This window comes from Geospiza fortis, unplaced genomic scaffold (genome assembly GCF_000277835.1).
Source record: "Geospiza fortis unplaced genomic scaffold, GeoFor_1.0 scaffold41, whole genome shotgun sequence".
Lineage (NCBI taxonomy): Eukaryota > Metazoa > Chordata > Aves > Passeriformes > Thraupidae > Geospiza > Geospiza fortis.
Window position 1 is genome coordinate 12,129,957 of NW_005054299.1, and position 15,614 is coordinate 12,145,570.

Consider the following 15,614-nt stretch of genomic DNA (forward strand, 5'->3'; position numbering starts at 1 on the left):
TAGTCTTCAATAGTAATTTCTAAAATCCATCTAAAGAATGATCATAGTTTTAAAGTTTGGCTAAGTTGTGTGTTATCAGGAGCAGAAAAGGTATTACACACTTTATGTTAGAAAGGAGCACCAAAGCACTCGGAACAGACATTCCACTGCTTTGGGTGGGACATTACTTGTAATTTTTTATTTTTAGTGGTTTTGTTCCTAAAAATATCGCTCCTAATGTTGAACAATTGAAGTTGATGTTTCTTGTGATGCACTTACTGTTGGCTGGTGTTTGTAAATCCATAAATCACTGGTAGTACAGGGGTTTAATTATTGTATGATCATATCTTTAGTTAAAGAACCAAATCTTGTTCAGTTAATAGAGGCATTCTTGTCCCAGATCCAGACCACACTTGAGTAGTAACACTACATGCTACACAAAATGTTTAAAATGTATGGGACATACTTTGCTTAATGAATTACCCCATATTTCAGCATTTCAAAACTGAGTAGCAAATTTGAAATTGAGCCAGCAATACTTTGCATCAATTTTCTAACCACCTGCAAGTATAAGGAGTTGTATCTGTAGGTACAAGTTTTCAAATCATAAAAATATTGATGAAATATATATAATCAGTCATTTTTATGTTACCAATACTTAGTTCATTTCATTTGAGTATTGTTTAGTAGTTTTCTAGTATAATTTTAACATAATGGATTGTAAGGCTTCTTGCATATATCCTTGGATGTATTTCTCTGTAAGTAAAATGTTATACTGTTTGGATAGGAGTGGTGGTTTATTTAGTGGTTAAGCATTTAGTTTATTTGTTTGTTGGTCAGTTTGTTAGGGGTTTTTTTACCTTAAACATTTTATTCTTCATGTGTATTTGTGATCCCCTTTTGAGAGCCCTAGAGGTCTTCTCTTATTCTCTTATGCCTGTGAGCTCAAATACCAGGAGTTACTGTGTTTCTGATTAGTAGTGATTCATCCAAACAATGCTTATATAAAAAGGATTCTTTCAATAATTGCCTCCTTTTTAAAAAATAATTTTCAGACATAAAAAAAAATCCACCCTTCTTTACCACTGTCTGTCAGATTTTTTGTGATGCCAGAGCTAAATACAAATTTTTGTATGTGTCTTTATTACAGTTTTATAGGATGAATTTCAAATTTCCTTGCTTTTTTAAGCGCAGGTCAAAAGTATTGTTATTTCTTTGTTGAGCTACCTTGATGTGGATTGAAATCAATGTATCTTTCTTTTCCTTCCTTCTGTCCTTCCATCCTCCCTCACTTTTTTCTAACGCTTTTCAGGTATTTCTTTCTCACATTGTTTATGGCCTGATTCTAGTCTAGATCTAGACAGCACTTACTGAAGTGTCGCTGGAGCAAGAAAAATGTGTTGCGTGATAAATTCACAGACTGGTGGAGCATGAGAAGCTGGTGAAAATGGCAAACATCCTCAAATTTCACTGAACAGCACTTTCCTGTATTTTCTTATGGTTTATTCAATATGTTTAAAAATGTGGAAGCTACACTATATCTATATATTGAAGGTAAATTGATCCTAAGCCATAAAACCTCATGAGGATGTAGTGTGAGTCAAAGAAAATTAGTTCTATTGAAGATGAGGTTCACTTTGGAAAGAATCTGGCTTCATGTCACATCAGCCTGGAAAGTTTACAGAGCCAGCTTGTGTCTGTTCTCTGAATCCCCCTCTCCAGTTTGTTTTAGAACTTGACTTTCTGAAGAACGGTGCTTTCTTCTCTATTTAAAAACTACATTTTTTTCCTATACAGTTAAATTTAATAGAGTCCAATTTTAGGTATTCAGTAGAGATGGCATAAAGATAAGTGAAGGTGATATTTAAGTTGTGCTTGGCTGCAAAATCAAATCAGGAATATGGTTTAAATGTAGATTTCATGACATCCAAATCTTCATATCTTCTAATATTTTATTTTGTGTTCTTATAGTGGAAGTCCATTATGAGAACAGGTGTAATTGCAGATTTCTGCTCATATCCAGATGGGTTCTAGGAAACTGAGCTGTTTTGGGTTGAGGTCTGGCCCAAAATAAAACCAGGTGAACCAAGTTCAGACTTGAGAACTTAATGGGAACTAGAGATGCATACAGTGTGAAGATGGAGGTTAAAACCAGTTTACCTGAAATTGGCTTTTTTCTGTTTTAAAGGAATAAAAATTGGAAACCATTAGAAAGGAACAAAGCATTTGTAATTTTAGTATTCTTACAGATTATTATGTATGGAATACACAACATATCACATTGTGCAAGTTTTACTTATGTTCCAAAGCACATCAGTGTTAATTTGGTTATAACCTTTAAGAAACACTGGTTGATTGGTTGACATACTGCTTACATGTGGTACACAAACAATTACATGTCCTGTTTAAGTCTTGTATACCAATATTTTTAGTCACTTGAATGCCCCAGCATAAAATACCTGCATACACATTCTGGCACATTACAAAGGGAAATGTGCTGTGGTTTCAAACTGCTTCACTGTCGGTTGTATTTCCAAGGTGAAAATGTTTGTTACTGTCCAGGCTTTGTAGGTGTTAGATGTACTTTTTCTAGTGGAGTTCAATGATTTTGTCTTGTGTAAGTGTTTTATTTAATTTGTCACAGTTGTTTTCAATATTTGCAGCAGGGATTTCCTCTGGTATAAAATAGACTTTATTAGACTTGCCTGTCTAAGGGTAGAAAAACTTGTCTTCTGTCAAAAGACAGATACGCTTTTCATGTTTGTTCTGGCTTAATTATTTATATTACATATTTATTTGTGTCCACTGTTCTCCCACATGATTTAATGCTGGCAATAGATTTTTCTTCCTTGTTTTTTCTATCTTCCTGCCACAGGTCTGTTGATTCAGCTGTGTGAGTCCGAAGGATTATTCGTTTTAGGGAGCTGTCAATAAATGGAGTTTAGACGGTGTTGAATAACACTGTTTCCTTTTCCACTGAAAAACAAACACAATGTCTTCTAATGCCCTTGTGTGTTGGGTTGTGCCTCATGCATCTTTGTGGCAGTGATTGGAATGTGAATGTCAGTGGTTTTAAGCAGTTAGAAGAGATATAAAGTCTGTAATAATTCTGGCGCTGGTGTCTCATAGCAAATGCTCCACAAAGGAGAATGAAATGCCAATTTCATAAGAGCGCATTTTGTACTTAGTAGATTTAGTTCTCTGAGTTTGCTGTTGCTATTCTAGGTTGCTTTGATAGTAACTGAAGAGTGGATATCTGCAAAATACCTTTTAATTTCCATTCCCTCCCCTTATTTAGTCTTCTGTCTCAGTAGTCTCAAGGGATTGGAATTTGTGCTTAATATATTTAGTTTGTCTGTATCTTACTGCTGTTACTATAATGAAGGATTAAAATGTCTCCTAGAGTATGCATATTTTCATGCTTTGACATATATTTCCTAAGCACTGTTGTGATGATGTAGGCAGCTGGGCTTTGGTGTTTGTTGTCCTCTAGGGTATCCACAGCAGAATCAGTGGTGTGATCTGCAGCGGCTGTGATCTGAATTATATGTGTCAGCTTTACAGATGTAAAGAGCAGAAGTAAAACATAAATTAGTTGTTCAGATATGTAGTCACATCAGAGTACAAATATCATAATTTCATATGAAGGAGAGGAAATGCTCAGGGAAGAATGGGGGATGAATGAGAGATGTTGCCATGTAGGTGCGTAATTAATCGACCCGTGTCAAATTTCAGTCGTTTAAAATTCTACCAAGACCCAGTAGAACGTGCTGTTTCCCTATAGTCAAAACAATTTTCTTCGTAGTGGGGGAAAAAACCCCACCAACCAGATTTTTCTGATATTCCTTTTGTGAGGATTTTAAGGTCATTTGTAGCTTGACTCTATGTGGCTAGAGAAGTCCGTGACGTGTGAATGAAACTTTAGAGCACTTAGATATTATCAGTATCCATTATTCTCAAAAAGGGCCAGAAAATAAAAGTATGGGGCAAAATTTTCGTGTTGCGTTGGTGTTTACCTGCTAGGGAAGTTCGTTTAAACCCCACAAATTGATCAAGGTTTTTTCTTTAAAGAATGATTCAGGGTTTTTTTCTGTCTTCCAGTCTTATCAGTTGAGTCTAACGTCCATCAACAGTGGAGCTAGTCTAGGCATTGGACTGTGATTCTTTTACTCTGCAATCCCACAAAGATTCATGGATAACTTTGTGTCATATGAGCATGCTTTGTTGCTGACAGGAATTTGAACAACTTCCAATTGCTCTGAACAAACAGTCAAGAAGTTTGATCTAATGATACAATTTTATAACACAAAAAATCTAAGTAAATTAGCTTTTCAAAAAAGCTAATTATGAAGCAGTTTCTTGTGTTCCTATTAATCTTGTTACTTTGTTTATTCTCTAAGCTCTTTAATGCAGGGAAGCGTAACTGAAGGATGTCAAAGTACATCTCCATTAGTAACACTCTGGTGGTTTGCCTGTGCATTTTGTCCAAGCAGCACAACTCAATCAATACTTCCTTGCCTGGGAGAGTCAAGGGAGTGTCTGTGGCAAGCCAGGCTCCACGTGCACTTCAAAATATTCCAGAATTATTCCTGTGTTTAATTGAATTCTGTGCTTTTGAGGTTGGAGGGAACAAGATCAGTTGTCAAATTTCAGACATTCCCTGTGTGTTTAGGGTTCGAACTGTGGTCATGAGTTCATAAGAAGAAAGTCAGCTGGTTCACATGGGCAGGTCTGGGGAAACACCTCCTGTTTGCCTCTCTGTCAACCAAGATTCCTGCAATACTCTTCACAGGCACTTGGCGCAGCTACGGTGTAAGGGCTAAGTTCTGCTTTACTCTTACAACACAGGTTCATCTTCTTTATGAATAATAAATATTTTCTCTACTTTTGCAACTTTGTTTTTTCTACCTAGAATGACTTTCAGGGCATTTGCTACTGTGATAATTGATTGATCTGTGAGTTAATATTAATTAGGCAATAGCATACAATTCTTTGTTCCCAGTTATGGTTATTTAAATAATTTTTAAATGAAATTTGGAGACTGAGCAGTAGCACAGTAAATAGCTATGATGGTTGTTTTATTTGTTAAAAAGAAAATCTCAGAAAATACACTGTGTATCTTCTCAGCTTGATCTGATGAAGAACACAAGCCAAAATGATGCTGTTGGCGAATGGCCAATATAATTATAACATGTAAATTAGAGACAGACTAAGGATATTGCTTAAGATTCATACATTCTGATAGTTGATAATTGAAATTAGTTAAATTCATACAAAGCTTTCTGTAAGTGCGGGTGACCCATCTTGTGAAATAATTGGTATTTGGTTTAGGGAGTTTTCTGGTTGCTTGTTCAGCATTTATTGAGAGGTGTACTATAGTCCTTTTGAGATTTTTCCAAATTTATAGTAAGAACTGTTGGATCTCTTCAGAAAATGCAGGATCAGACTGAATCAAGATTAGTGGTTGTTTATGGAAGGTGAAACCTCCAGAGTAGTGCAGCAGGTGAATAGGTCACAATGTTTGAGAGCAACTCTATTTGATTTGCAATTGGGGTGTGGAAATGTGAGTTATACCACCAGGAATGACATCCAGAATAGCTTTGTTTCATAATATTTGAATGAGGGTTTTTTTTTCATTATTAATAAAAGATTCACCAACAGAGATTGATATCCTGTACATCCAGTGTTAGAATTAGAAACAGTCTTAATAAAATGGATTTTTGGCTTTGAAAGAAAAGCCTGACTCCTTTTTTGGGTTTGTCCTGGCTGTATGAAATTTTTCACCGTGCTGAAAATATGTTGGTAAAAGGATGGTTATTACTGTTGTTCTTGTTGTTATTATTATTACTGTTATTATTAGTAGTAGTATTTAAAACCTCCATGAACACGTATTTGCACTAACACCATTTCTGAAACAGAAGGTCCCCAATTTTGCTTTTCTTGGCAAATTAATCCAGAAACATTTTTAACACATTCCACATATCTTTAAAGATTTTTTTTCTTCTTAAGTTACACTGGAGCTAGTATGAAATGCTGGACTAGATGCAAACCTGCTATGAAATTTATATTCTTTTTTACTCATTTTTCTTTTTTTTAAACAGTTAGTTCTTATGGGTCTGCATGGTATAGTCTATCTGAATCAATTATATTTAAGTGCACAGAAGTTAGTCATGTTTAACTTGTGCTGTTTACCTTTTTTTGTTTCTCTATAGGTATATTCGAATTGTTGGAACCCACAACACAGTGAACAAAGTTTTCCATATTGTGGCATTTGAATGCATGTTCACAAACAAATCCTTTACTCTTGAGAAAGGTCTGATAGGTAAGAGATAAAACCATTTTCCTTTTTTATGAACTGGTGTAAGCACTTGTCTTTTAAAGCTGGCCATTACTGCACTCCTGTTTCCATCCAGAAATCTCTAAATTTAGTTAGAGTGTTGTAAGCATAGAATTAACTGGCTAATCCTTACAACTTCTATGAAATTCCAGTACTGTGGATTAATTAATGATGCTGCAGGAATGCTGAAATTCAAATCAACCGCTGCTGACAAAGGCACTTGTAGCTGAGTCAGTCAGTGGTGGCGATGTGATTTTTCTTTGCATGTCGCAGTATGGTTGCTCATGCCTCCCAGCAGGTTAGCCTGAATTCTTTTACAAGAATGGACTAAGCACAGCTATTTATTGTAGTGATGATGGATTTGGACATTTAGGGCCTCTTATACAGCCTGGTTACAACTGCTGAAAGTAAACTCTCATGTGTTCATTTCCCCCCAAAGAGTCATAGACATGCTTAGCCATGGCAGAACATTATATCAGCTATGCTGCTGTTATTCTCAGAACACCACGCTGAAGGAGCTCTCTTAGCTCTGGGCAGCTTATATAACACTGATTTAAGTACCTTTATGTTACTTAAGGTAAAATCCCCTACAGACCAATGGTACTGAAAGATAAAATGTGTCACAGAAAGATTTAATATTGATTTTTTTAATCATTGAAATGGGGTAGTTTCTGTGCTTTCTTCCGTATACACTCACAAAAGTCAGATTTTGAAGTTCATTGTAGAGAGAATGTTGAGTAGTTGTCTAGGGGAGATTTCCCACAGTTTATTATTTGTGGCATAAAATCAAGAATTTCAGCAAAATTCTCAGAGTTCATGCTGGTTTTAAACATATATTTAAATTTTAAGTATGTACCCATGACAGATGGAAGGGAAAACAGTTTTCAAAATCGTAGGAGAAGGAAGATTTTTAGTAAGACATATTCACTTCAAATTTTTCTCTGAGAAAGCTGTAATATTTAGCTGTGAAAAACCAAGACCAAATTTCTCCAGCCTGTTCCCCATGCATTATACAAAGGCAAATCAAAAGTCTTCCCTTTGTTTTAGGTAGTGTGCAAGCAGCATTGCAATTGCTATTGACTTCAAAGTAGAATAAGCAGTAAAAGGAAGAACTGTGTTCAAAGAAAATATCTCCCTTCAGTAAGCTATTTAGCAGAGAAACAAAGTATCTCAGATTTGATAAAACCTTTGAGCTAAATTTCATAGTTAGCACTGCCAGCCATGAATTTTTAAAAACTTCATACAAAATCAGTTAGTGTGTACAAATGTTTTTATGTATTTGATTTCAGATGATCAAACTTATTTAGTAAATGCTGAATTTTGGACTTAAATAATTTTGAGTGTTAACACAAAGATTGTTTGATCATAAGTAGGCAAGGCAGTAAATCCATGCATGTTTGTGTAAGTGAACTTACACTGAAAGTGACTCATCTTTCATAGACTCAATTTTTTTTACTGGTTGAGTGATCATTCTGGTGAGACAAACTGTTTGATCTATTTTATCACTTCTTAAGTTTCAAAGGTAATCTAGGGGATGGAGGCTTTATATGGCTTTATTAAAAATTCTCTGTTTGTGAGAATAGTTTTGTAGAATCTTACAGGTGAATAGGATTTGGCAGCATAATACTGACGGTTTCTGATGTTAATGGTCATTGTTAATCAAGGGCATCTTTGCTGCTCTTCAGTGTGAGTCAGTCAAGCTGTTGTACCTGTAAGTCATTTGAAGTGATTGAGAGTAAGGAAAGCGAGAGGTGTGTAGGTTTACACAGCTTTTTATATTTAAGGGATATTAGTCAATTCAATTGGTAGAAAGTTAAAAGTAAGAATTTGAGGAGTAGTTAATTGAAAGTGGGGTGTGGATAGTCTTCCAGCTGTCAGTGAGGCACCAGCAGTTGTATACATGACCCTGCAGAGTTTCTGGTGAGAAAGATAGAAACTGAAAGATCTGGGTCTAGTTGAGGCCAGCCCAGTTGTGAAATGGAGCAGGGACACCTATAACTGTCCATCAGAATTTTTGGCAATCAGTATTGCCTATTCAAAAACATTCTCAGCAACTTTGATCCAGCAGAGATATTGTATCTATTCAATGCCTTTTTTCAGTGTGATGATTACCATAAGGTGCCATGTTGTATGGCTCCTGCAATAAAGCAGACTGTAAGTCCATGGCCCACCTGTGTAAAAACGCAGTTAGAGTACCAGTGGGTTGGCACAGTTTTATTTATTACTGTGATGAGGATTTGTAATGTTTGTTTCTGCTTCTGAAATGACCAGATAGCATAAAATGAATTGAAAGCAGTTAGGAAAAATCAACAAAATATAAGAAAGTGCAGTAATCAGAGCAGATTGCTTTTTAGCTTGACTGAGTAGAGAAACTTTCATCTTAAACCCTTGAAAAGCAGTTCATTGGGTTCATTGCTTATCCCCTATGATATTAAATGTGGTATTTATTAAATTAGGCTAGAACAAACACAGCTGCTGTTTCTATACTCTGTTTTATTAAATAAAATGAAGTATTGGTCAACCCTTGAAGGCCATAAGGTCCTTTCAAAAAGACTTAGTGACCTCTACTTCTACTAAAACAGCACTAAAGATGTGAAGATTTGTCATTTGAAAACTCATTCCAAAGAAATGAGGCCTCTGAGTTATTTGGTTAGAGATGTTATGTAGAGACTTGAGAAATTATTTATTTAATTTTTGTGAAAGATACTCAATGTGATCAGAGAGCTGTATATGTGAAGAGTGTAATTTATCAGGTATATTACTACTGGTACATAATATCTATGTGATGGCTGTCACCATACAGTGAAGATTAGAAGGCTGGTAAACAAATAATAAAAATGAAGTGTTGTTTCATTATAACAACATTTTTATGTTGTTGTATTTTTGTTTACAGGGTTTTTTAATGAAAAATTACTAACTTGACGTATTACAATTAAAAGTCAATGTGGAAGGTGATTTATACAGTTACTTTGTACAATACCAGCTGTGGTACTGACACAACACAATGGTAGCTGAGTAGCATTTTTGAAGCAAAAGTAGCAGAAAATGCTCTTTATTGCACTGCCTGGTGTTTAAGTGTTGGTTTACAGTTTGTTGTCTTGTGAAATGAGGTGAGAGAAAGGAATGTAATCATATGAAATTATTTCCCTAATGCAGATATTAAGGTTGAGATGTATTTTTCTCTTTGACATACTATTATTTCTAAATGTGTAAGTTAACAGTTTTCCATATTAAATTTGTGATATTAACATAACTCTTTCGTTTAACAAGGATGCAAATATTGTTTAATCTGACAATCATAGTGCTTGCTTATGATGAACTTCTGCTTTTGAAATTTTGAATGGTCTTAAGCCATTACTATATAATCTAGAATTCAAAACAAAAGAATATTTTCTCAAGTAAGAGACATACTGCTTTGGAACCAGTACCTGGTGTCATGCAATGTATTGTAAAATGCTCTAATCTGCCCAGTGGGAAAAAGTTACAAGAGTTAAAGAGCTGCTTCTGTGCAAGACCTCTTTAGGTTTCTGGGAGTTTAGTAGAGGAAAAAATTCCTCTGTTCTGCCTCAAATGGGAAAGAAATTGATAATCTCAGTGTCCTTTAATCAATACTCAGTGCTGAGGGGCAGTCAAGGATTATGTGGGCTTGACCAACATTCTTTCTGATTTTGAGCCTGGTGAAGGGCATTGGGAGTGCAATGTGGATGGTTTTTCCATGAAGCACTGTTGGTCTGTGGTCTGTCTCAGTCTATCAGACTGTCTTGTAATGTGTACAATACACATGAAAGAGAGAACAGTGAATAATGACTGAAGAACAGAAGATGGACGTAAAAACATTGGAATGTCCTTGGTCCCTCTGAGGAATGCTGTTCAGTTCTTAGGAATCATCATGAACCTTCATTTGTGTGCTGTTCAATGCCTTAGGAGAACTTGTTTTAAAAGGTATAAAATGATACAAATAAATATTCACTTGTCTTTTACTCTGGCAGTCATTTAGAAAAAGAACAAACAAAACTCAATGTGTAACAGGGAGAAACCAGTCATATCAGTTTCCTAGTGTGTGGTTCAGCTTTGTAAAAGATTGCTTTGTCTCTCCCCAAGGAAGCAGTGAAAGATGCTGGGTTTTGTCTAGTTTAATGTTGACTCCACACAAAGCTGTCATATTTTGTTTATTCCCTTTTGAAAAGGGTCACATATTTCTGAAACAATGCAAGCTTACCCAGCAGTATAATTCAGCTCTGCTGCAGACATAGCTTTAGGAAATTATGAGAAATTGAAGACAATCTAAATACTGCAGGAATTTTCCCCCCCCTTTCTGCAAGAAAGGATAGCCACATGGTTGGCTTTGAGAGAGACCTGTTCATATGGTTCCAGTTCTTTTTTTTTTTTTATCAGTTTCTATCTGTTTCCAGTGCCACAAGGAGGGCTGCACACTTCCTAAAACAATTGATATTTCTGACAGCCCTCTGCAGACACAATATTTAATGAAAGAGCCCTGTAGCAGCCAATTAGTTGGCAATGAAAAGTATGGCCAGTTCTAGTGACTTGAATGGTTTTGTTCTAATTTATTGGATTAGGAATCACAAACTGTAGCAAGTATCAAGTGAAAAATCAGCCTTCTCTGAAGTTTTTCTAATACAATTTCTGACAGTTGAACAAAACCACATATTAGTGGGGTTTTCTTTTCCAGCTAAATATGGCTTGCAGAAGGCTTTTCACTGAAACAGGTGAAGATACTGTTGATATTTCTTTGAAGTTGATATTTTTTTAGCTCTTGATTTCTTTGACTAATTTAATTGAAGATTCAAATTAAATATAGTAATTTCATCAGCAAGTTTCAACTCAAGAAAATAAGAAAGAGTATGTTGAATGAAAGACAGGGCATGTGGCTGTGCTTTTAATTAACTGAAAAATATGTAGATTTATTTTTTTTCTACCATGTAACAAATAAACAAGGGCAAATTCATATATTGAATAAAGATTAGACTTAACAAATCTTTTGGCATGTGGAAAATAATGAGAGCAAAATGCCTGTTACCCGTTTAATTCTTTAATACAATATGATCAAACTCTGAAATAATTGTTGCATTCTTAATTCACTTTTTCTTTAGTCTCAGCTTTCTGTTTTCCTACCAGCCAGGAAGGAAACTTTTGTCAATTTAGTAGATGTTCAAGTAGAGAAGGAATGCAATTTTATAGTTAAAAATTGAGCGATTGGAAGATGAGCTTTTAACAGATATAATCATGAGAGGAAAATCACTCCTTCATACTAACTAAAACAAAATTATGCTTCTTCTATTGTAATTGCTTGTTTATAGTTTCTTCACAATGATAGTTTTGTAAGTGTCTTAAGAGAATTCCATAAAATGAACAGTTTTGTTGGAATGATGACACATAAGCAAAGAACTTTTGACTATTGCCTGGAGTGCAGTATAAATACATTCAACAGTCCATAATGCTTTAAATTGATGCTTTCCTATAAAATAAGACTATGTAATAGATCTGCTCTCTCCCTGTATGTTTATTTTCATAATTTCTTTAAGGTTTATTAATGGCTGGTTTTGTAAACCAGTACAAATACCCACTTTGTTCTGTTCCTTTCTGTGTTGCAAAAAGTTATTTGAGGATTTTCTTTCATATCCCTACCCACCCACATTGTAGTGAAATCACAGTGGATGGACAGAAAGCAGAAGCTAACCTGTCCAGAATGAGAGATGGAAGGAAGTAGTCTACACTCAGATATGGAAGCTACTTTGCAGCAGCAGCATTTACTTTTTTTTCAGAGTGCTTCAGGGGAAAAAAAAATTCTTGTGAAAAATCAAGTATGCTAAAAAGACAAAGAGAAACAAGCTTAAGGAGTGATAAATATCACTGAGGCTACAACACACTTCTGGTATATTTTTATCTTGGAAGATCTCTAAGGACAGTTGAATAACATATCTGTCGTATCTTTAAATATAGTCAGTATAGATGATGCTTAGGCCGTGTCTTGAAAATTGCAATCCTTTATAAAAATACCATTGCTGGAATTATATATACTGCCAGTTCTTGCTCGCTCCATACTGCAGCATAGGACAAAGATACAAGAAAGTAAGTTTTAATAAATGTTTGATGCCACTGTCCTGTAACCTCAATCATCTTCTCCTTTTGTTTGCTTACAGAATGTGTTTGCTTTGCTAACACACATCTTTCCTGTTCCATAAAAGCAAATCAGACTTTTCAGCCCAAAACTCTTGTATGAACAGTAGGAAAAAAAAATTGTATTTGTAATCTTCTCTTTTCTCTGACAATATGTAAAGGCTAGATAGCTGGTGGTTTAAAAAAAAAAGGAAACAAAAATAGAAACAAGACTGTTGGTTTTGACAGTTTCTATTTGTAAATAAGTGACCTAAATGGAAGCAGATATTCTAATGGGACAAAGAAAGACAACCAAAAGACTTGAAAATACAGAAGAGTCCCCACCAGATGGTATTTTTAATAAATTTATCAAGTGTATATAAAAGATAATGAACATTCAAAATAGGGAGTGGCAGACCCCCTAGGGAAATGGAACAGGATGGCACATTCTGCGCACTTCAATTAGTCAGAGTCACTTTCTAATTAGCTGTTGTAGGGAAGACCACAGAATATGTGAAAACCACACCAAGAGAGTTTCTGTACAGTTTTTAAGGAGTTTGAGTAGTCAGGGTAACATCTTCTTAGGAGGGTCATGGATTAGTGCAGAAATCTAAACGTGAGGAGCAGGATGACGCTCAGAGGGCACGCAAGCAAAATATTGCATGAACTGATCTGCGCTACATTCAATTAATCACTTAGCTCAGAGTGTGTCTGGATTATGCCATGGAGCCTCAATGTAAGCATTGATTTTGACTCTATCTTTTACTCATTTTCTTTTTTACCAAGATAGCTTCCTCTTCCTATTAAAAAAAAAAAACCAAACACCTCTATGTAGAAGATGCTTTAAAGTTTATATAAAATGAATACACAAATAAGTTCCTTTGCTCCCAGGGAGGAGAGGAAGAAAAGGAAGTCTAGACAAATTTTAATTCAATGCCAGTACTCTTAGTTTATAGTGTTAGGCTTTGCTTTATTGAGATTGTTCCCAGTGAAGTACTTCTAATGTCTAACACCTGCTCTCCCATAAGAATCTAGGAATTGTTGTGTGCCTCTTCTCAGTAATTGGGGAACCAGGAGATTTCTAGAATAGTGAAGTGGTGGTTTTAGTAATTTTTTATGAGCAGACAGAGATGATAGTATATTTGGTAATGCAGTAGCTTTTCCAGAACTGGTTGTTTTTCCACTGCCTTGGATTACTACTTGGCAATGGTCTTACAGTTTCTTCCCATATGTTTTTTAAGGTGTTTTGGTTGGTTAGTGGCTTTCTTAAGATTATGCTTCTGACACCAGTAGCACAGTGAAATCACAGAATTCTAGCTCTTCATGGAAAATTTTCTCTTTTTTGCATGCTGAAGACTCATGCAGTTATCTCTGAAATTCCTCATAGCTGTGTTCTAGCCATTTTTGAGTGTTGTAGTAGAGGGAGGATTCATCATGAAAACAGGAAGAAATTATTTCAAAATTTCTAAAGTTTTGCTGGACAAGATATTTTTTCCCCAATTGTGTTAAAAGTGTGCTTTCATATCACCAATACTGAAATCCATCCGTTAATTTACCAAGCTATTCTGGAATCGGTGGTCTAAGAAGTGTCTGTACCACTTGTTCATAGTTCATTTCATGTGAGTTAAGTTTCCTTCTGTTGATCGTATTTTCTTTCTTTTTTTTTTTTTACCAGTTCTTCTCCAGAAATAAAGACCACTGGCATCTGAACCGTTTTCTGACTGTATGTCTCTCATCTTTGTGTTTTTAATTTACAGTTCCCACTGAAAATGTTGCAACAATTGCAGACTGTGCCAGTGTGATTGAGGGTGTAAGTCGCAGTCGCAATGCCTTGTTGAATGGAGACACAAAGAACTATGATTGGGATTCTGGATACACGTGCCACCAGCTTGGGAGCGGAGCTATTGTGGTGCAGCTGGCACAGCCCTACATGATTGGATCAATACGGTAGGAGGATTTATTTTTCTCTAAATTAGGGGCCACAGTGAAATCTTTGCAGAGCAGTTATTTTCTTCAGAATGTATGACATTTGGAAATGACATTAATTAGGGGGCTAGTTTAGTAGTTGTCACTTGGCTTCTTACTTCAGTATAACAGGCATGTTAAAAATTAAATGTGTGAATTATATGTCGAGATACAGAGTGCAATTGCAGAAAATAATACTTTTCAGAGGCATAATAGTACTAACAGTCAAATTATAAGATTAAAGTTATATACCTATTTTAAAATAGAATTTAATTGCAGTCTCACTTATGGTTAAGTAGATGCAGTTACTGTTATCCACTTAATTCTGAAAACAATTTCCTTGAAGAAAATCATCATGTCAAGTCAGCCAGGCTTCCTTTTCCTTATACAATTACTGCTAGTTTTTACTTAAACATGGAGGGTATAATAAAGGTACAGCAACCTGAATATGGATTTACAAGGCTGGATTAATGAATGTGTTTAGATTTGGATTGAAGTTCATTGGGCTGTTTCTACTGTAAATGTATGTATACATATGAAGATGAACATTTTGGCTGATGTAGAGACCTAGGAAATAGATAGGAGAGCCGAATTTTTCACAGGTGGAAACAAAAATATTCTTGCCAACTTCAGATTCTCTGACTATAAATGTTTGGGGTGTTTGTTTCATAAAACCAGGCATAGAAAACCTTGTCTTAATGGGATAATGGTCTTTGTAAATTTAGACTATGTAGTCAGGGACTTAATTTGTATGCTCTGTGACAGAGAAATAAAGATTTCTGAGGTTCAGAGTACCAGTGATCAAAGGCTGAAATCCCAGGTGAGTATTGGCTTGCAAAAAGAGACCATGTACGTAGATATGTATTTCTAGGAGCTCAGTGCCTTCCCCCTGTTAAGAGCTGCCAAGTGAGATTTGAAAGCTCTTTTATAGCTGCCAGTTTCTATTTTGTGTGGTTTGGTTTTGGCCTATGGCATTGTTATGATGGTTGTAAAACTCTGATGATAGAGTTTGACATCAGCTATCCAGGCAAATCCCTAACCCAACAAAAGTAGTGTTTTGTGTGTATGCAAGCTGTAGATGTTATGCATAATGCAAGTCCAGCATTGTTCTCACTGTGGGAAACAAGTTGAGTAAGTGTGGTTGGCAACTTTCCACACTCATTTGAGTTTGGTGTTGTTAATATTATATTAAATATTGCATCTCAAGTAGAAAAAC

The 15,614-nt window shown here is 35.4% G+C and overlaps 1 protein-coding gene across 5 annotated transcripts in view; it reads left to right on the forward strand.

The window, feature by feature from the left end:
* The window catches only part of BTBD9 (BTB domain containing 9), a 112,832-nt gene that overhangs the window by 61,145 nt on the left and 36,073 nt on the right, over nt 1-15,614 (forward strand). For all 5 annotated transcript variants that reach the window (XM_031061051.1, XM_031061047.1, XM_031061058.1 and 2 more), the window contains exons 7-8: nt 6,192-6,301; nt 14,191-14,380. In XM_031061051.1, the coding sequence (XP_030916911.1) occupies nt 6,192-6,301; nt 14,191-14,380 (300 nt within the window). The remainder of the gene's footprint in view (nt 1-6,191; nt 6,302-14,190; nt 14,381-15,614) is intronic.